Below are 25,785 nucleotides of genomic sequence, written 5' to 3' on the forward strand. Positions count from 1 at the left end.
TGGCTTTTAAAGTCCTGATTGGAAATCATTTGTAACACTGCTGGACAGGTTTAATCCAGCGCGGCCTTGTGCCCATCAGCGGTGTCTCCTTTGATTTCTGTAACCTTGATTTATCTTGGCGTGCATGTTATTTATTTTATTTTCTATGCAGCCCTCTGTTGCTCACGCAGTTACACACACTTCTCTCCTTGCAACCCAATAAGCCACAGTTTTCTTCTTTTGATCTCTGAAGTCTTAGTAGTTAAAAAAGAATGAGAAAACCTGGATCCCTTCATTATCCCTGCGTCTGTGTGTGCGCCGTAAACCAAGGCCTCACATGTTACATGCTGCACACTGCTAAAACACTGTTAAAGCTAGAGGCATCTCTAATGAGAAAAATATTGACAAGGACAATAATCCCTGAAGGGATCGGGTTTCTCATCGTGTCTGTGAGATTGTGTGTTATTCATGTTCCATCTCTGATTCATGGGATACACATTTAGACTTTTTTGTATCTATCTGACAAAGATTTTATATGTGAAGTTGTTGTTTAAATCCTTTATTTTGGGGGTTTTCAATTACTACATCAGTACAGCAGCACAAAAAATCTCTACTGTATTCACTCATGTACAAACTGTATTTACTCATTTGGACTTACCTTAAAAATTTGAGTTACTTTATAACCAAAAATTGGGTCATTCTTATTTCCAGTTGAGTTTTGGAATTGTCGTAAAAGGAAAAGCTCGAGTATTCATGAATTTACACAAAGTCCTGTCTTGACCTTGAAGTTCTTGTAACCTTTATTATGATTTGGCGCTGTATAGAATGACTGTTTTAATGAATTAAAAACTGACCTTAGGGGCGCCGGTGGCCTAGTGGTTGGTGTGTGACACCCCATGTCTGGAGGCTGTAGTCCTCAAAGCTGGCAGCACAGGTTGGAGGCCGACCTGTGGCTCCTTTCGCCACTCTTTCACTCTCCGATTTTTTGACTCTATCCTCTGTCCTATCTCTAAATAAAAGGCACAGAAAGCCATATAATAAATCTTTTATAATGGACCTTGATGCTAACTAGTTTACCGGGTCACAGTGAACCAGTATCTGCAGTGACGTGCTACACCAGAAGCTCCAAAATGTTAGCCATCGCTTCCTATAGGGTGATCCTCATCAGAAAATAGACAATCATTTTCAAATTGATGAAAATAATAAAATCCCAAGATTATTTAATAAAAACAATTGAGTTAAGAGAACCCAACCCATGGTCACATCTTTGTGTTTCCTTATGCCTTACTCTCTGGTTTACATATCCACTTTATCCAAGGCCATGGATGATACTGTTCATGAGTTTTTGTCAACGAAACATTCTCATACAGCTGCGGGCCTGTCATGACAAAATGAAATAAGCCGTGTGAATATTGTACCTCAGTATGTAGCATTTAAACTAATGCATCACATGAGCGTCTGAGCATTCAAACAAACTCTTTATAAATCTTGTAGGTTTAGAAAACAGATCACAGATTGACCATCAACATGTAAAGAAAATAATCTATTACAGTACCAGTAGAATGTGTGTGATGGTGTTGCTATGGCTGTGTAATGTAGCATGTCCTATTTTTGCAATATCATGGTATGTGTTTTGTGTAGTTAGTAATACTATGCTATGACTTTGTCATGGTCGTGGAAGAGGAGAACTGCACTAATTGGGTTAAATCTTTGCGCTTGGCCCCCCTCCTCTTTTTTTCTCTAAAGTCCTACTGACAAAGAAGAGCAGAGTAAGCTGCTCCTACGAGCTCTTGTTACAAAAAGGAATGATTGCTCTTACTGTCAAAGTGTTTTATGGATGCACAGTGCTCCAACAGGCCGGGCACATAATAGGCAGGCAGGGGGTTACTCTGTGGCATTATGTTGCCTACCACTGATTTATATAGGCAACATACTCACTCTCCTGCTCTCTCCCTCTCTCACACACTCTCTGATGTGATTTTACAGTAGTGACATTGATCCAGGCCCACTTTGATCTTGCTCTTAGCTGTTGCTCCTTCTTGCTCCCCTCCCGCTATCACCCTCTGCTCCCTGGTGGCCAGACTCTGCAGCTTTTAACCCCGACTACCCCTCGTCTTATCCCATAAATCCTTCCATCTTTCTCTCCATCATTCCACCACTCCATCTCTCTTGTGCTTCTCTGTATAAGTGTTCTTTTACTCCTGGAAGCCTCTCCCGCTGCTCCAGGGAATTGTATGTCGCTGATGAAACCTCGCACTCCCTCCTATCAGCTTCAACTAGTCAGGTATCACGTATGCAGGGCGGAAATTAGCGTTGATCCGACACAAAAGGAAAGCGAGGCAACAGGAAAGAGCGGAGAAAGGCAGCACATCACGGGATTTCTTTATAAAGTACTCCACCTCTTAGATTCGGTATCTCTTTGTCTCTTCATCTTTTTTGATTTGATTTTCAGGGAGCATCCACTCTGCAAAAAAAAAAAAGCACTCCAATCTCATAAGGTAGAACAAAGATGCCTCTTAAAATAAGCTTCACATTTGAAGGTAAAAAATTAGAATCATGATGTTCTCAGTCAGCGTGCATTTTCATACAGAATTGTTTTAGAAACCAGTTTTTAAAATGAGAATATTTATTGAATCCTCTTTTGTCTTGAAGCAGACTGAATGAAGAATCTGATCGTGACTGGTATGAGATTGTCACATCAACTTTTCAGAAAGAGAAACGGAACATTTCCCATCAAGACGGCTTCTACCCATCTGTTTCCATTCAAACTCAAACTAAACAGTGCATCCAGTTCAGGGATCTTTCATCCTGCTGACTCAAAATGATTTTAAAAAACATTTCATCGAGACATTATTTGAATGAAAGAGTGTATTTCTTTATTCATTCTTCATACTGCCACACATCATCGTAGTGTAACATATAAGAAGTAAAAAGATGTTGGTAATGACCTACATTCTCACTGTGTAACTCAGAAAAACCACAGCTGAGAACAATTCTATATTTCATATTAATTAAGACAAGTAGACGAAAACTTGGAATAAAGCTTCAGTCTAAGAAAAACCCTTCAATTCAATTCTTCAATTTGCAATCACAAATAATAACAACTCAACACACAGACAGTCTTGTTGAGGACTTCCAGTTTGAATAACCACAGCTGTGACACACTCAGGGACTTCTAATGTGTACCACTGAAAAAAGGCATCTGCCCCCCATCCCTCACCCCCACCAGTCCATCACTTTTAGGAGTCACTCATTCAGGCACATAGGTTCTTCATAGTGGACAATAAGAAGTATCAATCCAGTACCAGGGCTCTCAGTACACATAGAAAAGTAGTACTTGTCTATGTGTTGACATGTTATCAGTGTAGTATGAAAGTTTAACTCAATTTAACTGTAAAACATTCACATACAAGCATTCTTTGGTTTAAATTTTTAATCTAACTGTGTAGAAAATGTACAACATTTCAGTATCAGTACCAGAAAAGATCCACTTTTACAGAGGCAAGCAGCCCTGTCTATACAGTACATATATATTTTGTGTTATAAAAATCCATACACATTTGTTTTATCAGAGTCGTTTTTTTCTTTCCCAGTTATCTTACACACATGTAATATGTCATTGTGAACAAATGAAACAGCAGAATTTTAACTAAAGATCATTCTTTTAATGTCTAAAAACCTTCACGTTGACATCAGAACACGCTCCTTTCAACACGACATCACTCTTCCATCAGATATCCCCGTTTGCTTATCATTGACAGCCTGTAAGAAAAACACCATGTTCTCTTGGATAGATTCTTACTCAAGGATGTTGATGTAACACTGATACTGAATTTGAGACTCTTGTATTAAAACAACCCTTTTTTAAATTGTGTTTGTTAGTAACACTTCTCATTCACACGTCCTTTTAATGTTTATATACTGAACATGTTTGGTAGATGATGGAAGGATGCTCTGATGTCACACACGCACAGCCCAAAGCTTGCGAGAAAAAAACACTTAAAACAGAAAAACACACATTGTTACACAGGGGGAATCCTACAGCCAGTTTGTATTTTTGGCAGTGATTTATTTTCAGATTACTCAAAATCCTCCAAGTTGCCCTCCCACTCATTTTTCTCTCTTTCTTTCTGCCATCATCCCTTCCTCTCGGAGGAGAACTTGCTTTTCTTTGGTAGCGTAAAACTCTCGAACCACCTCCTGTTTTTTTAACTCACTGACTGCTGCACACTCTGCTCTTCTCTTTCTTTTTCTCTCCATTTGCATTCACGTCTCCCTGCTGGAACCAAAACTCATCTCTCTCTCTCTTGTTCAACCTCTCTCTCTCTCTATCATCTCTGTATCCACTATAAATATAGTTCCCTTGAAGCATTTTTGTGCTTTTTTTCCCCAACACTAATACCACAAGAAGTAAATCTGTTCTGCAGGCGAGTAAATGATGTAATGAGAGAACGTAAGGAGCAGAGAGGAGGAGGAGAAGGACGAGAGCAAAGGAGGGATGTTGAACAATTAATCTTCCGCTGCTGTCACTCTGAAAGGAAGGGATGAGAGGGATGGAGAGCAGAGGGAGAAAAGACAAATTCAGGAAGGATTTGAAGAGAGCGGGGAAGGAGTGATGGAGAGAGGGAGACATGGGGAGCCGTGTTTCGATCTTCATTTAATAATTGAATAATAATCTCCCTGGAGACATGACCTAGAACTGGCAGAGAGGGAGAGAGGCGGGATCAGGCGCAGGACGACACTCTGCTGCCCCCTTGTGATTTTAAGATGTCACCACTATAACAGGCTGTGTGTGTGTGTGTGTGTGTGTGTGTGTGTGTGTGTGTGTGTGCGTGTGTGTGCACATGCTCATCGGCGTGTGTATGATTTACAACTGCAACCTGTCTCTGTCACACAGATACAGACCCGCGTCTGTGACGGGGATAGAAAAAAGGGGGCTTTTGGATGTCAGGAAAGAATCTATTTCACTTTGTCACACAAACTACACACAGATCCGATCCCAGACACAGAATCAGACCTTATCTTCCTGTCAAGCCGAGTTCTTTTTAGGGTTGACGCTGATATATGAGCTTTAGTGGGCTAGGGGGAGGGGGGGGGGGTGGGGTTAAAAACGTAGCCAGGACGTTGACGGCTGACGTGAGTGCAGCGTTGCGCTCAGGTTGATGTACGAGCAGTGGGGTTAGGGGACAACGCTGCGCTGACACCAGGAGAAGGAGCTGTGGCCCTGGGGCCTTCAGTTCATACTGAAGAGCCAGCTCCGCATTCTCTGCATGCAGCAGCCCTGCAGCCACAAATACACACACACACTTACCTTACACACACTCACTTACCTTACACACACCTGCTTTGTGTTATTAATAACTCAATAACTCTCAAACAAAGAGTTCTTTGACCCCAAGTGCACATGCAAGATGAAACACCTTCATCAAATTCAGCAAACACGACACAACAGACAGTGATGTGAGAGGGTGAATCTGGTGTGTGTGTGCTTGTGTTGTGTTCGGACCAACACTGTGTGTATCCAGAGATGTTGCAGAAATAAAGCCAGCTAGTAGAAGTAACAAGCATGTTAAAATACAAAGTGTAGCTCTTATTCTGATTGTTGTTAATTTAACTCTTTCCGTTCTCTCTGTGTGTTTTTTTTTTCTTTCTCAAGTCTGCGTAGGGAGGGTTACACCATGCAGGTGAATGTCAACGACTACCTGGACATCTATTGCCCTCACTACAACGACAGCCAGCGCATGGTGGGCACCGGGGAGCAGTACGTCCTCTACATGGTCAGTTACCGGGGTTACAGGAACTGCGACCCTCAGCTGGGCTTCAAGAGGTGGGAGTGCAACCGTCCCCACGCCCCCCACGCGCCCATCAAGTTCTCGGAGAAGTTCCAGCGATACAGCGCCTTCTCGCTGGGCTACGAGTTCCACGTCGGACAGGAGTACTACTACATCTGTAAGTGGAATCCAAACAATAATCAATATGTTTTTTTTATGTATATACTGTATCACCAATAAATCTTTTTGTATGTTCTCAGAGCATAAACAAGTAATGGGAACAAGAGCAGTAGTGCTAAAAACTCGGCCTCTAAAACCAAACATGTTTTGAGTTGATTGTTTAATGGATTTGGTGATGACTCTATGTGGAGTAGACAAAAAGGCTGTCCTGTCCTCAGGTGATTTCAGACAACAAATTGCTGTTTCACATCTAATCAAATCACGCTACCGTCAAGCAGGCTCATCAATTTTGTTCAGAGCTAATCAAATTATCTCACAACAACTCATGCTGCTTTGACACTGTATAAATAATAGACTTTGAGCTTGTCATCAAACCACTTTAAATGAAGTATTTCATAAATGTCTCATGCATTAAATGGGTATATAATGAAGGGAGTGATCATTAGCGCTGCATCGGAGGACGGGAGAAGTCTCCCTGAAAGTTTTTTGTGCTGCAGCATCAGATAGATGCTCCGTGTGGGTTCTCCTGCCTACCCAGCAGTCTACAGCATCCAGGGTAGGTCAGATGGTCACCCTAAATAGCCCCTGGGTGTGGATGTGTGCCTCTTGATGTCATCCCTGGGAATGACTGGTTAGCTGCACCGCTTTAAGCATTTTAAAGCAATCCTTTTTTACTCGTCAGAGTAAGAAAAAAAAAAACTAATGTTACCGATTCTGTTTAAGGTGGTCGTCTTTTATTAAAGTTTTTCCTTTTTTGCACCTACTGTGCTCTGTATTTATCGTTCTGTAACATGTCAAAGCAGACATGTCTTATCTTTAAAAGTAGTCCATTATTTTTTAATAATTAATAACGATATTATTACTATTAAAAAAAAACACACTTTATTCGAGATGAAGATCAAATCATCATCTCACGTCAGAGCTTCAAGATAATATTCATTTTGATGATTCATCTTTGTGGTCCCCGCAGTTTAACTCATCAAGTGAATTCAATAAATAAGTTTGATATTTTGGACTGCCAATAAGATGGTTTTGTTCATACAGTGGTTAAAATGTGCTTGTATTCCCTATTGGTGTGTGAACAGGCTGTGTATGCATCAATCCCGTCGGACAACTTGTTGTTGGCCACACTATTGAACAGATGAAGTTATACATGTATGTTTACTGTTGTTCTGTTTGGCAATAAAATCGTTTTTTTTATATATACTTTTATCAAACATTTTAAAACCAGTAGTCTCCCGGTCTAAAACATGTTTTAAGTCTACAAAAGCCTCACTTAAAGGGCGGTCGTCTTCACTTTAACTCTGCAGAAATATGTTCATTTGAGTTACAATTACCGCACTAGTAAATACAGCACTACGTCACATGCAGTCACTGTGTCATATTAGCCGATGTGCCCCAGTGCATCTTGGAAGAAAATATAATGATGCACCAATGCAGCACCACATCTTTCTCTTACTCCTATGGCTAGATGTGAGGTTGCTTGAAACCAGCATACTGTGAGAAACTGATGCTCACACAGGTGTAGATCAACACTCAAAGAGATGTCATACACATTTTTTATTCATTTTATTGTATATTAACTGTGTTTATTTGTAGAACACTCATATCTTGAATCCAGTCTGGTAACGTTGACTGGACTGATGCATCACTTTTGATATGTTACCGTGTAGTCAAAGTGCGGCAATAACCAGGATGTAAACATCACAAAAACACATTTTAAATCAGTTAAGGCAAAAACACTCAGCTTATGGTCGGTTATATAACCAGGACACCCAATGTTACATTACATTTAACTTGTTTACATTAGAATCTTTAACTTTGTTCCAAGTCTCTTTCTGGTTTTAGCTTGAAATTTTTTCTTTAAACATCCCAACATAAAAGGCCTGAACATGTGTTCTTACCAAAAACCTTTAGAAATGATCAAGTATGTGATCATGATTTAAGTAATTTTGATGACCTTAGTTAGATCTTTGGCACACCACCAGGGGAATGAATGATCTATTGTGCATTTTATATTTCCACAGCCACACCCACCCATCATCATGGCCGCAGCTGTCTGAGACTACGGGTGTACGTCTGCTGCTCCACTGGTGAGTCTCGAACTGTGTGTGTGGTTTTATTTTCGGTAGTGTGTGTGTGTGTGTGTGTGTGTGTGTGTGTGTGTGTGTGTGTGTGTGTGTGTGTGTGTGTGTGTGTGTGTGTGTGTGTGTGTGTGTGTGTGTGTGGTGTTTGACCTGCTGTAATGTAATGCTTGGACCTGTTTGCAGACTGTATTTGCACCCATCTGGCTACTCCACCATCTGGCGGCCACCGGGCTACCCACAAACCCACATATACACACACACACACACACATTTACAGACTTATTACTCAAACACACAGCGGCTGCATACAGATGCACACACAATCTAAATACAGTCTGAAACAGGCAGAGCTATTAATACTCCTGCTGAGTTTCCCCTGCAGCATTTTCACTCACAACACAGAACCCCCTCTTTGCTCTTCTGCTTCTTCTTCTTCTCTTCTTCTTCTTCCTCTCTCTTTTTCTGTCTCTGTCTTCTCTCTCTCTTCTCCTGCTCAGCAGAAAGGAGAAGCTCCAGCTTTGAAGGCCCCTCACCCCGCCTCCTCCCCTCCGTCATCCCCTCTCTCTCTCTCTCGCTCCCTGTCAGAATCCATTTATTACTGTGTGCGGTCAGTGGGTGGCTATGTATATGTGGTGTTAACCTCTCTCGCTCTCTCGCTCTCCTGCCTTCCTTCAATCTCTCGCCCCTCTCTCGCTCAAACACACGTACATACACACAGACACGCACACGCACATACACACACACACACACACACACACAGACTCTAACACTCACAGAGCTCACACTTATACACACAGACTTTGATCCCTGGCCTGTCCGGTCCTTTTAACTTCCACAGCCCTGTAGTATTAACCTCTCCTCCCTTTCACACCCCGGCTCCATCGCTCTCCTTCTCTTTTCACACACTGCCCTCTCTTCAGCTTGATCTCCCTCCCCTCTTCTCTCCCTCCCTCTCTCTCTCTCTCTCTCTCTCTCTCTCTCTCTCCGTCTTTCTCTCTCTTCTGCTCCCTTGTTTTGGCTTGTCAGTCTGTCGGCTCCGGGGGATTTTTTCTTTTTTTTTTAACCCCTACACCCTTGCCTTGCTGTTCCCTAGGCTGTTCTCTCAACATGTCGACTTGGATGTAATTAAAATCCTTTGGGTTTGAGGAATGGTTTAACCCCATCCAACCTCACTCTCCGGCTCACTCGTTTTCTGTCTCACTCAATTTTATTCTCTCTCTCGCTTTCTCTCTTTCAGCCTCTGATGTGGATGATGAGCCAGAGCCTACAGAACCAGACTACACGCTTAGACCAGGCCTAAAAATCGATGATATTGGTGAGTCACACGCGCACGCACACACACACACGCACACACACATGCACACGCACACACACACACACACACACACACACACACACACACACACACACACACACACACACACACACACACACACACACACACACACACACACATGCACCTAAAGTAGATGTGAGTAAATGTGGAACAAATCCATTAGGACCTTCTGGACATAAAAAACAGACATGAACTCATGTTCATCAGTTAGAAGACATCATGTGATTCATATTATTCACAGTCATGCGACCATAATGAAGTTCAAGGTTAATTATGCATCAAACCACAAAAACGGACTAAAACCAACAATATGTTATAATAAAAAATAATTTTTATAATGAAAATGAAAGAGACTTAGCAATTTCACCAAATTACCGGTGTAATACAGACCTGGTTACTTATTAAAGCTACAGAGTGGTAAATGTGAGACTCATACTCATTGTCTAAAAAATAAAAGCGTACAGGCATTTATATGTCATATATTATAGATTTTAAAAAAGTGATTAAATCGATTTAATGATCACAGAAATTTAACAAAAGTATGGGAAAATTAATTTCTTGATTACATTTTACAACATTTATATTGAAGAAGAACTGAAAAATAACGACAACATTTTCATGTCTTTAATTTAAATGCATGTTTTTATTTCAGATTTTCTCATTTGTTTCAGATTATTTTAATGTCGCCATGATTTTCATCTTCTCACCTTTTGAGTTATAACTTTAGTCTCTTTTTTCCAAACACTGTCTTTGATGCTTCATTCAGTCCACGATCAGATAGCAGGTCAGCCCTCGTCGAGCCTAAAAGGCTAAATTCAGGGCAGCAGAAAGCCAATAAAGCCCTTAGTGTGGCTCCAATGACATGATGATCTGTATGGGGGGGAAAAAAAGCAACAATTTTCATCATCTCAAAGCTTCTCTGATTTGGATTATCTCTTAAGAGGGCACTGATGAGAGAGTGATCGTTGCAAGCATGTCAGTTTTTCCCCCCCGCATGCAGTGAAAATGTCACACTCATTTCTTCATGTTGATTATAACACAAACATTAATTATCACTAGAGGTAATTTTTCAGACATTTTGTGGGTTAATGCAGAATCAACAGACAACTAAAGGAAAATGTGACCTTCAGCTCAGATAACTTCACAGCACCAGCAGGCTGTGTAAGCTGCTAATGGTGCTAATAGCTACAGGTATATACTCATTTTCAACACGTATTGTCTTCACCGGGACATGCACAGAACACAGAGTTCCATGGTAAGTCAAAGAAATATTCATAAAAAAGGGAATTGTTGTCCAGATTTGCTGTACTTTGCCCTTTTGTTCTCCCATCCGGATTACACAACTGCTGGACTCGTGTGAATCAGGCCAAATCTGCTTGCTCTGGAACAGTATGAAATCTGGCTGTCAGTAAAGGGACAAGCTGAGCAGTAGATCAATAAGCGACAGACTTAAAATAATCTCTCAGACGATCATGTGGTTGCCTCTCAGTGCTATGGTAACATTCGCGCCGCAGAACAAAAACAGCATGTACTGTACAGCTAGCGCGGCCCAGCTAGCTGCTTAACATTACACAAGCAGACGTGGAGATCAATCATCATCCTGTCTCGCTTCAACACGCTTCTCCAAGGTAGCCCGTAAAATATGAGCTTGTGTTGTTAATCTACTTGTGTGTGTCCGTGTACGCCTGCATGTGTGCGCGCACTTGCGTAATAAATCAGTCTGTTCTCATAACTGTCATAAGAAAACTCATCACCGGCTGTGGCAAATGGCTGCAGGTCATATGAGTCTGCTCAGATACCCCTCTCTCTAGCTTCTCTTCTTTCTTACACATTTCTTTCATCCCGCTTTTCTCTCACACCATCTTCTTTCTTCATGCCCTCCTCATCCTCCCGCCCTTTAATTCTCCATCCAACATTTTTCCTCCCAGAGCACAAGTAGGAATGCAGTGGAGAGGAAAACCGCAAAAAGTCGGTTTATTCACCTTTTGATGTGTGAAATTGAGTTGTTTCCCTGCTTTAATTTTTTCCCCCCCAAGACGATTTACCTCTAGGGTTATGAGTGCAATAATGCTGTCACTGTGATTTAAGTTGTATACATCAAAATCTCTCTATATATAATATATATCCCAAAGTTATTTTGTTATTGGATTGGAGTCCTTAAGCCACACTTATATTTGTCACTTCATTCTTTAGCTATATGTATTCATTCTCATCCTCACTTTTCTTTCTCTCCTGCCAATATTAAAAAAAACAAAGGTGCTTATTTCAAGTGCTACTTAAAGACTCACATTAAAACCAGAGTAAATGCCACAGAATAACTGTTGCTAGTATTTAGCAAACGGCTGACACAATAAAAGAGCACAAATTAGCCCGCCTCCTGTGGGTCACTTTTACCTGTAGGGCTGAGTTGCCAATAAAAATTAATATGAAAACCCAAATGGTGCAAAAAAAAAAAAAAAAGGAAGTGAGGAAATCAGCAGGGAGCTGTGAAATGAACCGTAAAACAAAGAAGCTGCAGTTTCCTATTCCCTTCCCTCGTTCTCTGCTCCTGACTGCCGATCAGACTCATCACTTCCTAGTTTTAATTCCTGTTATTCAGAGTTCGCATCAGCACATCCACCCAGACACACCAATCTGCCTGATTAATGTGTCTGAAAATGTTTAACTAGGCTGAATATTGCGGGCTCATGTTGTAAACCTGGCCGTCTCTCCCCCTCCACTGCTCATAGTTTACATCCTGTGCTCTGCCTCTTTCAATCAGTGTCCACAGCTTTACAGTGGTTCCCTCCTGAATGCGGCCTCTAGTATTAGATTTCATTTAGATCTCATTTACTACACAGATGGAAGGGTGTGCGCAGCTCCCAATGCAGCCATGTGATTACTGATGACTTTCAGTGGGAGGATACTCATTTAGCCACCCTGTTGGCTCCGGTTTTTCGCAGCTGATGATCAGGTCAGGCCATTTGCAGAGGAATCAGAATGTTTCTCTTTAATGGGGTTTATTGTTGCTATTACCACATCTCTGAGGGACTGTGTGTTTGTGGTACTTTGCAAGAAACATTAGATTGTGTATCTTTGAGGAGCACAAACTGAACACCATCTCTGTTTCTGTAGCATTTCTTTTCAGTCTGTTGTAAAATGTTGGTAATAAACTTTAAAGTGAACATGTTTGGTTTCTACCTTGCAGTATTGTGTCATATTTTACAGACATTACAGAAATGAACTCTGAGTACCTGCTAATAAATGCACACAAAATGTGAACTTTAAAACATTGTTGACATTGTGCCAAATCATGTTTAACTTTAAAGGCATCAGAGAACATTATCAAGAAACCGTTCATTAACACATGGTGTGCATGCTGAATGCTCAGGTGCTCCGATATTAAAAACACAATGTTGCAACCATGAGCTTATGCACATAAAACAGAATGCTGTCAACATGTGGCAAGGTATGATTACGAGGTTACGAGGTTTATGGCTGGTCTGTTTGTGTTTGTCTGTAGATGTCCCTGATAGGGATGCTAAAAAGACATGTTAGCTGGAAGAATTTTAACAACTAAGACTAAACTGCACAAAATTGTGATTATATTCATCATTCGGTTAAAAACTTCACTGCAGTGTCATTTAAAGCTCAAAACATATCCCTCCCAAACCATGTCATTCTTTTTCATTACATACAGACGTATACAAGTGGGTCTTCTCTATAACATACCAGGATCTTCTTCGTTAAATAAGGTTATCAACACATTAACGCTGTGAATCCTCATGTGACTGAAATGTTCGGCTCCCTTTAAATAGTGTCATGAAAATCAAATTAAAACACATTTCATGCCCGAGAACTATGACAGAAACCACCATGCTTAAATTTAGCTCAGACAGAACAGTTGATAGATACTGACAAACACAACCACACATGTTCACTCACCCACACACGCACACACACACACCTCACACACAGACACATACTCTCGTAAACACAATCAGACGATGTCTTCTTGTTCTTGTCAACATGACATTCAATTTCATAGACGCCTCTAGGTATCTGAGCTTTCTAATTATCGGGGAGAAGCTGCCTGTTTTTCAGCCCCCCCCCCCCCCCCCCCCCCCCCCCCCCCTTCTTCTTCGCACACACACACAAACACACACACGTAATACACACTAATACTCACAGCTTCCTGGTGTGAGCTGATGTTTGGCTCAGGAACATGTCAGAAGGTCATAATGTACGTCACATGCCCCCAGCACAATCATCGCTCCAAAAGTGGGAGCCGATAATCATTTGTTTGTGATAGTCAGTGTGAGACAGTGGCTGTGTGTGTGTGTGTGTGTGTGTGTGTGAGGCGATTAGTGGAGCCACACATTAGAACCAGTTTGGCAAGGATGTTCCACGGTCTGCTGTTTGTGTCTCAAAACACATTCCTATGGCAGTGAGCACCAAAATATCAGCGTTCTGACCCCACAGCCGCATGCTCGGTTACAGGGCGGTCAAAGCATTTAACCTGAGCGCTAGCGGCTGCGCGGACCTCATTAGATTGGCCCGCGCAGCATACCAGAGGAGTCCATCTCCCAAACCAGGTGTCAGCCAGTCATTACTCTGCTGTCTGACCCGCAGAGCAGCTGGAAATATTCTGACGCCGAGTGGAAACTCTGAGAATATCTTCCATGCCATCGGGCCACGAACACAATAGTTCCCGAATCATCATCATCATCAGTCCTGTGGAGAGACAGAAAATGGTGCTTCTGTCTGCTCTTCAGTCTCATTAATCAAGTGACTACAGCAGGCGTGTCTGGACGCACGTGTGTCTCATGAGTGTAGGCATGCAGCGAACTGTCAGCCGGCTTGTGTTTTTTTGAACATCGACTAGACATCAACAGTCAGCGTGCAGCTCGCAACAAAAGGAAGCAAACTATTTTTAGGACAGTGCCAGGTGCACGGAGCCAGATTTACAGTATACTCAGTGTGTGTGTGTAACAGCATGTTATTGTGTGACTGGGAATGTGCCACTTTATTAGAACAATGAGAGCTCTGTAATAACAACTGCAGCGGTTTGCAATGGCTTACCATCAGACTTACTGTCTTAGCAGCTTAGAGTCTCTGCTCTAAGCCAGCTTGTCTTTAATGTTGTTTGTTTTTTTTTGTTTGGACTTTCCTGTCCGAAAAAGTCTTCAATATAACGCGCATCAGAGACGCTCCATTTACCACATAAATGTAAACGACAAGATGCAAAAACACACATTTAAATACCTTTGAATTAACTTTTGATCTCGGATGACGCTACATATTCAACTTTTGAGTTGACTGCTGAACAAAAGAGTGCTTCAGTCAGACCTTATTAAAATGTGGTACCCCGTGTCAATTTAAGGTCTGTTCTTTGAAAAAGTGTTCATGTTTTAGTCAGACATTTTGAGTTTTTCTTCTGAATTATGAATTTAAAAAAAGTCAGAATTCTGACCTCGGGCAAGCTACTCAGAGGTAGTTGTGGTGACGGAGCAACATGATGAACAAATAAAAAGTAAATAATGATCTGTTGTTGTTTCCTATTGTTTACTGCTATATGTCTCTTGTAAAGCTTTTATATAAGTTGTGCCGTTGAACTGAATATCAGGATGAATGTGATTATCTTCAGCACGAGGCCACGCTGATATTCAGCACAACTCTCCCTCACATGTGATTTTACCTGTAATAAGAAGCTGAGCTATATATCTAAGTTTTCAAGTGTAATAGCAAACATTACTAGTCCTGTCAGAAGTGGATATAAACACACCATCTCTCCTCCTTTCTCTTTTTTCAGATGAATATAACCCTTTCGTTCCCAAACTGGAGAAGAGTGTCAGTGGAAGCAGCCCGTCCAGGGATCGCCTTCTCCTCACCGTGACGATGCTCCTTCTGGCCACTCTCTTCATCTCCTAGCAACGGCCATCCCATCAGAATCACCATGCCAACTAGCCTTGGGAGGGTGTACAGTATCAGGGGGTGGGAGAGTGGATGGGGGAGCTACAGATTCCTCAAATAGAGTGGAAGGCAAGAGCTTTCTAAGAGTTTCTAAGCATCACAGTGTGAATGTGTTTGTGTGTGTGTGTTTGTGTGTGTATGTGTGTGTGTGTGTATGTCTGTCTGTGTCTGTGTCCGTGTGTGTTCATAGACTGTGAGTTTGGTGGGGTAGAAAGACCTTCAGGCCCTGGGTGACACAGAATGAACTTTTGTTCAACTGCAGTTAGCGGCTACACACAGGTGCAGGTGTGGTGAACTGTGTGTGTGTGTGTGTGTGTGTGTGAGTGTGTCTGTGTCTGTCTGTGTCTGTGTGTGTTTGTGTTTGTGTGTCTGAACAGGCCACAGGTTGAGCATGTCGAATCATGCTCACCACACAAAGCATTTCTAAAACAGGAGCGGCGGGCTGAAGTCCTAATGAGAAGAAGAAGAAAAAAGCATCAAACCGTCCCACCCTATTGAAAACCATTTGAGGATGGTCACCTGGATCTGGTCGGCTGCAACACTTCCTTAGGGCTAGTTGCCATAGTTTCTCTTTGCAACAAGACATAAACTGAACTCAAATGAACTGAATCAATAGATTTCAGAAAAACTGAACTTTAAATTGCCTTTTTTTTGTTGTTGATGTTGTTGATCTTGAGGCTGGGAACTTGTCCCGGTCCAGGGAAGGAGAAAAAAAAAAAAAGGTTCCGGCTTAAGATATGCGCTGGTCCTACGTAGGAGACTAGTCAAAGTAGCTGATAGTTCAAAATCACAACCTGGAACTCCAAGCAAAGTGTTTTAGTTGTCATCCTGTTTTCAACATCACTTCTCAAATGAAGAAGGTGGGGGGGGGGGAATACAGAGCATTTAAACCATGATTCATGCACAATAACATGGATTGTATTTGGGGAAGAAGGGAGATGATTTTACTATAGATGTGCCATTAACTCAGACACTGCAAGGGTTTGCTGATGCCATAAGTTGCTTCGATACTTCTCTGTCCTGTCCCTGGAGTACTCAGTTAATCCTCTGTTATCTCTGAGGTTAACGAAGCACACAACGGCTACAGAGCAGCCATGGATACACTGAGCATTACTGTCCTACTCTCAGCAGACGGCAGGCTGTTCCAAAAGAAGAAAATACAACAACAAAAAGGACGGAGGAAGGACAGTCACTGATACACGCGAAGAAGCTCAGATCTCATCTCTGTAAACCCATTTATCAGACGCCACATGTTCAACATTTTCTGTTTCTGTACTAGTGTGTGCTTGAGGGTTGAAACATCTGCCTGAGTGAGTCGTGTGTGTGTGTGTCTGAGAGAGAAAAAGACTATTTTAAATGGTACTAACAGCCTGAAAATACATCAACCTACTGTACATCTATAAGTATGAAAATGCAAAATAAAAAAAATAAAAAACACAACTAAAGCAACAAAGTAATACATACAAACCAAGTGCTTAGGTGGGGAGGTCCGGCAAATCAAAACTCAAACAGCTACCAGTGGTTGCTTCAGAATAGCATTTCATTTGCAACTAGCACCTTATCACTATGGTTACCCTACCCTGCCAGCGATGGACTCTTGTAAGGCATGGCTTACTGTAGTAACTGATAACAATGATGACGGTGAAAGTGGTTATATTGAGAATGACAAAGATGATGAACTCTAGCCGCTCACCCACCGGCATGTGAGACGTTAGAGTGCTTTTGTAAATGTCAGTCACGGACAAAGAATGGATTTTCCAATGTGTTGAAATTTGCAAAGGTGGAATGTGATGTTAGCATTTTCTTTTTTTTTTTTTTTTACAAACTTGAGGCTCAGTTTTACTTGTGGTTGTTTTTATTTCTCTGTTTTTCATTTCTATTTGGTTGAGTTTGCTGTGGTGTATTTTTGGTCATCTTCAGTGGGGAGATGAGAGTTTCAAAGTGTGAAGATCGGGTGGGTTGAGCCATATGTAAACTTGGGCTTCACTCTGCGAGGCTTTTACCCAACTGATTATTTTTTTAACTTTAGCGCTCAGTTATCTTGTAGATTACAAATTCTATGACGATCAACACTTACAGAACATGTGTATGAGTGGTTCCCAACCCTCTTTATTTTTTGTTTGACCCTCTTTAGAACTCTCCAGTCGTTTTACTGTTTAGGATGCGATTATGACGGATGAAGAAAGCTTTCTCAAATCTTTACGAGTTACCTCGATTATTTGACTTGTAACCGTTTTTGGATCGGTCACGACAGTTGACTTTTTTTGTGCTAAAAACTGCATTTTGGATTGGAGTTAATCAACCAGTCAACAGGTTTTCATGTAGAATTTGACTAACAAAACATCTGAGTGTAAGTGTGCAGCGCTGAATGCAGTGTTTTTGGAGCTCCAAAAAGTACTTTGGGTTAAATAAATCTCTACTTTACCATTTTAAAGGGGCATTTTGCAGATTGTCATCGTTTTCCTTATCGACCAGATGAAGGTACGTGGTGTTAGAAGCACCTGCAGTTGTTGCTGATGTTGTCTGTGTTGCTTGGGCGCAGGCCAACATCGCCGCAGCTGCAAAGAAGATACTTTGAAATGATAAAACCGATTTTTGTGCTGTAGATTATTTTTGTCTACTTCACCATCTTATAACTTTTGGATTGGGAACCATTTATATATGAATAAAGTATCAGGATAAAGTGGCTTTTTTGTCAGTTATATAGAGTATTTTCACATCAAATCTTGAAACAAGACATAAGAGATTATACCTTATTATACACAGAAGCCTATCATTAAGCACTGCATAATGACAGTGTGTACACAAACCCAGGTGTATATATGGCTCTCAGTGGGGGGGTTGTGTTGTTTGGGTCCTGGTGTGGAGGGGGGGGGAGGGGGGTTGAAGAGCTGTTCAAGAGGGAAATATCACTCTTCAAGAAGTTGCACTTACGAACTTAGACACGAGAGCAAGAAAGTGTGCGTGTTTATCGTCTGAATGTGTGTGTGTGTGTGTGTGTGTGAGAGGGAGAGTATGAATCAGAGCTCATCTGTTAATCACTTCATGTCTGCGTGTAGGAGTTATAGCATGAGATGCTGTCTGTCTCTGTGTGTGCTGGTGTCAGTGTGTAGACGAGTGTGTGTGTGTGTGTGTGTGTGTGTGTCTGACTGAACGAGTGAGAGAGTGTGAAACTCTTCCTGTGTTTCTAAGAGAGTGTGACCGACTGTTGTCTAGCAAAACAAAACAAAAAAGCATTTATTAGTGTTGGAAACAACAATTACAATCATGTTTACCTTCGACTGGAATGACTTTAAATGAACTTGAAAATAAACTGTAAACTGAACAAACCATAACAGGTTATAACAATGATCATGATAACAAAAATAATAAGCTTACAAATCTTACTTTTAAGAACATGTGTGTGTTTGCCTCTTTATTTCTGATCCCCCCCCCCTACTCTCTCTGTCTTTGAGGACATGAAAATAGAGGGAACGAGCATGGAGCTAATCAAAGACAACAGATGGAGGGGGTGCAACCTGGTTTATTCCCTTTCTGTAGATAATGCTGTTTGGGAGCTCACAGATGTGATTTTCCATGTCAAAGTTGGTGTGGTGACGCTCTCCCTCAGCAGTAATACCTTTACACGCTCCGATTAGGAGAGATAAGCGCTTCAATCAGCAGCCACACATTTGAATGACAATAGGACAGCCTGTACCTGTGTGTGTGTGTGTGGGGAGCAGCTGATGGGGTGGATAAAGTCGCTGCTGGTGTCAGAGTTTAGCCGGGCTCGCTGTCTCTGATCTTATGCAACAGGTCTTTGTCATACAGGAGTCACTCTGCTCTGACTCACAGAAGATGGACAGATTGAAGTCAGCAGGTAGTATATATCAAGAAGATTAACAACAAATTGTAGAAAGTTGGTTCATGGAAGATAAGTTATCAAGTTCATGTGCAGTCCAAATCTTTGGAAAGCAAAGCCATGCAAGTTTGAGTTCTGAAAAGTAGAGAAACTAAAACGACAACAATTTGATAGCCTACTAAAACTCATCACTTTAAATATGAAACTATAAATAAGTCGACATTTTAACAAACAATGTTTTTATGTGATGATAGTTTTTATAAATTTGTTGGCAAATAGCTCAACATTATTTTGTGTGAGTTTTCTAAACTGCGAGGATTTCCCACTTCATTATCCTAAATGGGGTAAACCCTGATAACTGCAGGTCCAATGAAAGGACAGATATAACGTACGGTTACAATGTGTAACCATGGTTCTCTGAGTGAAGAGAGTATAGCCCCGTACATGGAATATGTAACGGAATGGAAAGATAGTCTCGATACGATTAGAGAACTTAGGGTTTAGGATCATTTGACTGTGAAAAATACCACCTGTCATTTTTTTGTGATATTTTATTAAAATCAAACGATTCAATAGAAAAAAAAAACCATCAGATTTATCAGCTTTGGTTCTGTTAAATGATGAGAGGTTCTGCAGCCATCTTTTCAATCCTACAGGGTGTTTTTGACACCCCATAAAAAGATTTGGCTGAGTGTCACTGTAATGAGATCCAAACCCTAGCTTAGACTCCAGCTGATTTGCAAACATGAGAGAAGAATAAGTTTGGAAGTCACAGCCCAGTTTTTATTTATTTTATTTTTTTCATCAGTGATTTCTTCTTCTCAACTCTTGCAACACCGTAGAGCGCTCTACTTTTCTGTTAATCTTATTCAAATATATTTCTAACCTTTGCAGCGTCAATAGGCTCTTCATCAGAGTTATGTGGTAACATTTTACTGCTTATCTAAAAAGCATCTTTATCATTTAATTTGGAGACCGACTCATCATCACACCGCTGGAAGAAGATCCAGGCGGTGAATCAGACACCAGTGAGGTTTGAGAAGTGAACTTCAGGGATGAATGCAATGACTGGCAGTAAATCATATTTTGGCAACATTAAGTCTGCTTTTCCCAGAATCCCTGACTCACTTCGGCTAAGATAAAGCTTCCAGACATTTTTGTTGATTTTTTGTATCAGTCATAAAACTCCCTCTTGTATTGATCGGCCATATTCAGAGTGCTTGCTATAGTACATTCTCTCTGATAGCATCTTCTGTCTCTCCTTAACTGATACATATGAGTTTTACAAAGAGTTGAAAGGCGTAATCTTCAAAAATCTAATTCGGAAAAGACCTTTTCTTTAAAAACTGTTATAAATTGTTGAGATTTTACACTGATTTCTTTCTGCAGTAGCAAAAGCTGACCACTTGGTGCCACTGTTCGGACAGCTCTGATAAGAGGTGCTGCTCCCTGATGCCTCAGCCATGTAATCCTTTATCAGAAAACATAAATCCATTAAAGCCACAATGGGCATTGTGTAACTGGTGTCACCAGGATTAAACAGGCAGTTTTTATTTTACTGGGTTATGATATAACTTCATTGCCGCATGTTGAAGTGGGTGAATTCATGGACAGGGATGTTTTTTGACATCTCAGAATTGAGAATGTGTGAAAGGGCATGGACGTGCTCCTTCTCGTACCATCCTGGTAGAAGTTATGCAACAACCATCGATAAGATAAGAGGCTTTCTTGAGAAACGAATGACTGAACTATACAGTAAGGTCTTTGAGTGAGGAGCATGCAGACAGCCTAAGACTGCAGTCATTTATCACAATCATTCAGGCTGAAGAATAATATTTCTGTTTGCTCTAATTGTGTTTGTTTTAGTGGGGAACTAATGTCATGCATGGTCAGGCTTGTAAAGATTAAGCTGTTTACAATAGGCCTGTTTGAACAATATTTAACAAGCACATGCACAACTTTGGTGTCTTTGTGAGGACTTTTGACATTTAAATTCTGAACAGATAACCTTTAGTATTAGCTTGTAGCCTACTGAAAGTACTGTGAATTTATATACATATACATTTTTAATCCACCCAGTTTTCTTTTACCCACAAAACCTTCTATTAAAACACATGAAGTACCTTCAAGACCTAAGGAACAAATTCAGACCTGTGTGTAAAGGATAACAGTGTAACTATAGAGCCTAAGCATGAAGCCATAGACCTCCTCTAACTTGAGGTTTTAAAAGAAAACTATATTTTATCACGGCTTGTATTTTGTCTTACTGCTCAGGCAATCTAGAAACTACTTTTAGGGATGAAACAATTCTGGATGACCGCAAAAACTTTGGTGGGTACAACGTTAACTTTGCAAATAGAACCATGGCACAGCAACAACAACTGACAAGTTCAGTTGATTGACTCTTGTTGTTCTTTATTTTTCTTTCACATATGGTTTTCATATTTAAGAAAACGTCAGCCTCCCCACACCCATCAATCTGCAACACCCAAAGACGTTTAGGCAGAAAGACATCAACAGAAAACAGATGATGATCCTGTGTTGACACACGCCCTGCAACCCCGTGCTCCCTGAGTCATGTCTGTGAGGTGATGTGAGCCCTGTGACGGATGCAACGAGGAGGAAAGGAAAGACTTCCTACTCATGCCTTATGGCTCCTATTTAAAAACCTGCTCCTCTATACGTGACCACGCCTTTATGTAGGTCTGTGATCTGTGAATAATGTCTGATGATCAGTCCAAGGCGTTGAACTGAGCAAGGACAAATACGTCAACATGATTGCAGATTGTGGTGCCTATATGGTGGGAATGTGTGCGTTGTGTCAAGCTGAGTCAATGATAGATAGATTTGAATGGAAATTCAAAGCAGCCAGTAGCATCTTACATTTGGATTTGGATTTGGAAAATCTTTATTGTCCCCAAGGGGCAATTTGGTTTGCAACAGAGGTAGTCAATACATCCATAAAAAACAACACAATGACATAAATACAAAGATATAAAACATAACTACCATGGATATCACCATGATGGGCGTGAGTGAGTTAAGGGACAAAGGACCAACAGTCCATAGTAAAAGTGTACAGGCAACAATACCTACAGCTTATTTAAAAACCCAACAGCTGATGGAACAAACGACCTCAGGTATCTATTTGATTTCGACCTCCTTACATAAGTGAACCTCCGCCCTGTCAACAGAAGTCTAAACTCTGCATGCTGGGGGTGCTGAGGGTCTTCCAAGATGGCCTTTGCCTTTCGAGTGGCTCTTACTTGAAAAACATGGCCAAGATCATTCTAGTCAACTCCAACTATCTTTCGGCAAAGTTTAACAATATTTCCCAGCCTGTTTTTGTTAACGGTGCTGAGGTTACCAAACCAGCAGATCATCACAAAAGTCAAAATGGACTCAATAAAAGATGAATAAAACATTTTCAGAAGAGATTTGTCAACATTAAAAATCCTTAGCTTTCTCAAGAACAACAGTCTCTGATTGGCCTTTTTGCAAATGGTGTCAGTGTTCGCATCAAAGTTCAGTTTTTCATCAAGGATAGTACCCAGGTATTTATACTGAGTCACTGTCTCTACAGCTGTGCTGTTAATGAGCGTTGGTGCTTTGTCAGGTGGATTCTTGCGAAAGTCGATCAGCATCTCTTGTTTTACAGACATTGAGATGCAGGTTGGAGTCATTGCACCATTTTAAGAAACTGTCCAGAACAGGACCATGGCCCACCTCGTGTTCCTGCAGGAGGCTGACAATCACAGAATCATCAGCAAATTTAACTATGAACCTGGATTGGAACTCACTCTGACTATGACATGAACTTTGATGGAGATAAACTTTCCCCCAAACCACCTAAATAACTAAAATCTCTAAAATCTTTAAAATAAATGTCTTCTCCTTTGGTCTGGACTCTGGAAAATAACTTAATAAAGCTTTACAGAGAGACTCTTGCAAGCCTAATTGCACATTTAATAAACTTGTCCATAAAACAAAGTAGAGTGTCAACAACCTTGAAGACTGCCAAGTTGACCCCAGTCTTTAAGGCTTATGATTGGACCAAACTATCTATCAGTTCTATCAGTCAATACATATCTAACCTGTCGTATAAAGGGTGGCAGATAAATGGTTGTTGATGCAATTAACAGAACATCTTAACAATCTTCATATCGCCAACAAATGCAGTTTTGATTTCGCCACCATCGCTCCATAAATAAAGCTACCTGTTGTTTCCCTAAAAACTTCAAAAGTTTATGAGACAAAGGTGGTCACTTAAGAGACGTGTTGGATCTGAAACAAGCTTTGGACCCAATAAATTATGATTAGCTTCTTTTAAAACTCCTATAGTTGAAATTTTCAAACAGTGCCCTCTGCTGGATAAAGTCATATTGTCAAATAGAAATTCAAAATCATCTTACATCAGCTGCTCAGTTGAAGTTCATCAAAGCTCTGAACTGGGACCAATCCTCCTTAGCCTTTATGTTAATAATTGACCAAATATTTGTCCAAATGTTAGTGTAATCATATGCAGATGACACATTATAATACACATCTGCTAAAACAAAGCAATAAGCTGCTGCTATATTATCTGCAGTTCTGGTACCTGTGTCTCACTGGTTTCAAAACTCACGACATCTTGATGCAAAAAAAATAAAAACTTTGTTTTTCTCTCACTAACCATCAGGGCGCCAACAATGTACTAGTCAATGGAGAGAGAATAAGTGAATGCCTTTTCACTATTCTGCAAACATCTAATATTTTCCACAAAGCCACACACGTTACATAGGCCTCTTAATGCAGCACTGTTTGAATGACATTAAAACAGCTTAAGTGTTTTAGATCCCAAAGTTGTTTTTTTTTTAAAGATATAATGATAAATATTATTACTGATGACGACTGTACATTTGACTCAACTCAGAGATGATGTAATAATCTGGGTGATTTTCCTGTAAATGCATTTCTGCTTTTCTGTTCAGTATTAAATGAACTCAACCTGTTTTTGGAACATATTACATCTCATTCAACATTGGCTTGGACCTTTCATTTTAAAGGAAAAATCCTCTTGTGAACAGGAAGTGATTTGGGAATAAGAAGTTAAGTAAACAAAGCAAAAAGTAGAAAAGCTGACTTTATGTTGTGTTGTTTATGACGTGACTTTAATAAGGATTTACATTTCTGGCCTTTTACAAAATGTGTATACTTTCGCAATGTGCAGAGCACTCCTTCAAATTGACCCTGAAAGTATTCTTACGACATGTGACTTCTTGACTAAGGGTTTGGACACAGCTGAACTTCTCGTGAGCAAGAGCGATGAAAAAGTGATCAGAATCAGATCGCTGCATCAAACTGGAACAAGAACAAAACAGATGAGATTTTGATACCAGCTTCTCAAATTTGCCCAGTTCTCTACATTCCTTTTTTTTTCATCTGTTACTCATTTGATAGAGAACAGAATGTAATTCTAAGGGGATTTCTTTACACAGAAGCGTTGCTAAGTAAAGGAATATTTTGGTTGGAAAATGAAAAATGGATCAATAATGAAAAATGGATCTGCAAGAATTCCCTCTGAAATTCCCAGCAGACTGATGTGAATAAGGGAGTCATAACAGACCCTGTCTCTGGTAGCAAAAACTAACAATTCCTCTCTACGGATTAACAACAGCATCATCCCGATTTTACTTCACAGTAGATGTTTTTAACCAAATATATCTAAAGCTTTAATCTGAAGTTAAACTGTGTTGAGTACAAATATATCTTCCTTTATCTCTCCCATCTGTCTTATTCGTACATTTCTCTTATTTTTGGATTCCTACCCTTCACTGGCATGTGTTTGGCCCCACCCCAACTTTACACTGCCCCCTTTGCTTCCTCTCGGTTTTCTCATCCTAGCTCCTAACGGCTGCTCTGACGCTGGCTGTCGCCCCCAGATCTATTGCCGTTGCTGTTTGTCACAGCCCCCCCCTCGTCCTCTCATCACATGTACCCTCTTCTCTAAGTTTAGCAATAATCCTCTATTTCTGAGACTGCATCTGTACGGCCTTAACAGATGGGAGGGTTATATTTACTCTGTCTGACACAAGCATCCATACAGTACTTATGTGCTTTATCACTGCACAACACGGGCAATGAAACACACTCTGAAGATGGAAAACTCATTGATAAAAGTCATATCTAGAGATTAAATGTCTAAATTATAAAGTGAAATATTATCCTTCAGCACATGTCTGTGGTTGTCAGACTTGATGAACCTGCAAACATGTGAATTGTCAGCTGTGCATTGCCAGCTCATGTACAGTACAGACCAAAAGTTTGGACACACCTTCTCATTCAATGAGTGTCCTTTCTTTTCATGACTATTGACATTGTAGATTCACACTGAAGGCATCAAAACTATGAATTAACACATGTGGAAATATATACTTAACAAAAAAGTGTAAAACAACTGAAAATACGCCTTATATTCTAGTTTCTTCAAAGTAGCCACCTTTTGCTCTGATTACTGCTTTGCACACACTCTGCATTCTCTTGATGAGCTTCAAGAGGTAGTCACCTGAAATGGTTTTCACTTCACAGGTGTGCCCTGTCAGGTTCAATAAGTGGGATTTCTTGCCTTATAAATGGGGTTGGGACCATCAGTTGTGTTGT

The 25,785-nt window shown here is 40.7% G+C and overlaps 1 protein-coding gene across 3 annotated transcripts in view; it reads left to right on the plus strand.

Annotated features, from left to right (window-relative positions):
• The window catches only part of efna3b (ephrin-A3b), a 62,723-nt gene extending 44,022 nt beyond the window's left edge, over window positions 1-18,701 (plus strand). For all 3 annotated transcript variants that reach the window (XM_061050698.1, XM_061050697.1, XM_061050699.1), the window contains 4 exons: window positions 5,636-5,928; window positions 7,958-8,023; window positions 9,255-9,332; window positions 15,145-18,701. In XM_061050698.1, the coding sequence (XP_060906681.1) occupies window positions 5,636-5,928; window positions 7,958-8,023; window positions 9,255-9,332; window positions 15,145-15,263 (556 nt within the window). In that variant the 3' untranslated portion in view covers window positions 15,264-18,701. The remainder of the gene's footprint in view (window positions 1-5,635; window positions 5,929-7,957; window positions 8,024-9,254; window positions 9,333-15,144) is intronic.
• Window positions 18,702-25,785: the final 7,084 nt, after the last annotated feature.

This window comes from Labrus mixtus, chromosome 11 (assembly GCF_963584025.1).
Source record: "Labrus mixtus chromosome 11, fLabMix1.1, whole genome shotgun sequence".
Lineage (NCBI taxonomy): Eukaryota > Metazoa > Chordata > Actinopteri > Labriformes > Labridae > Labrus > Labrus mixtus.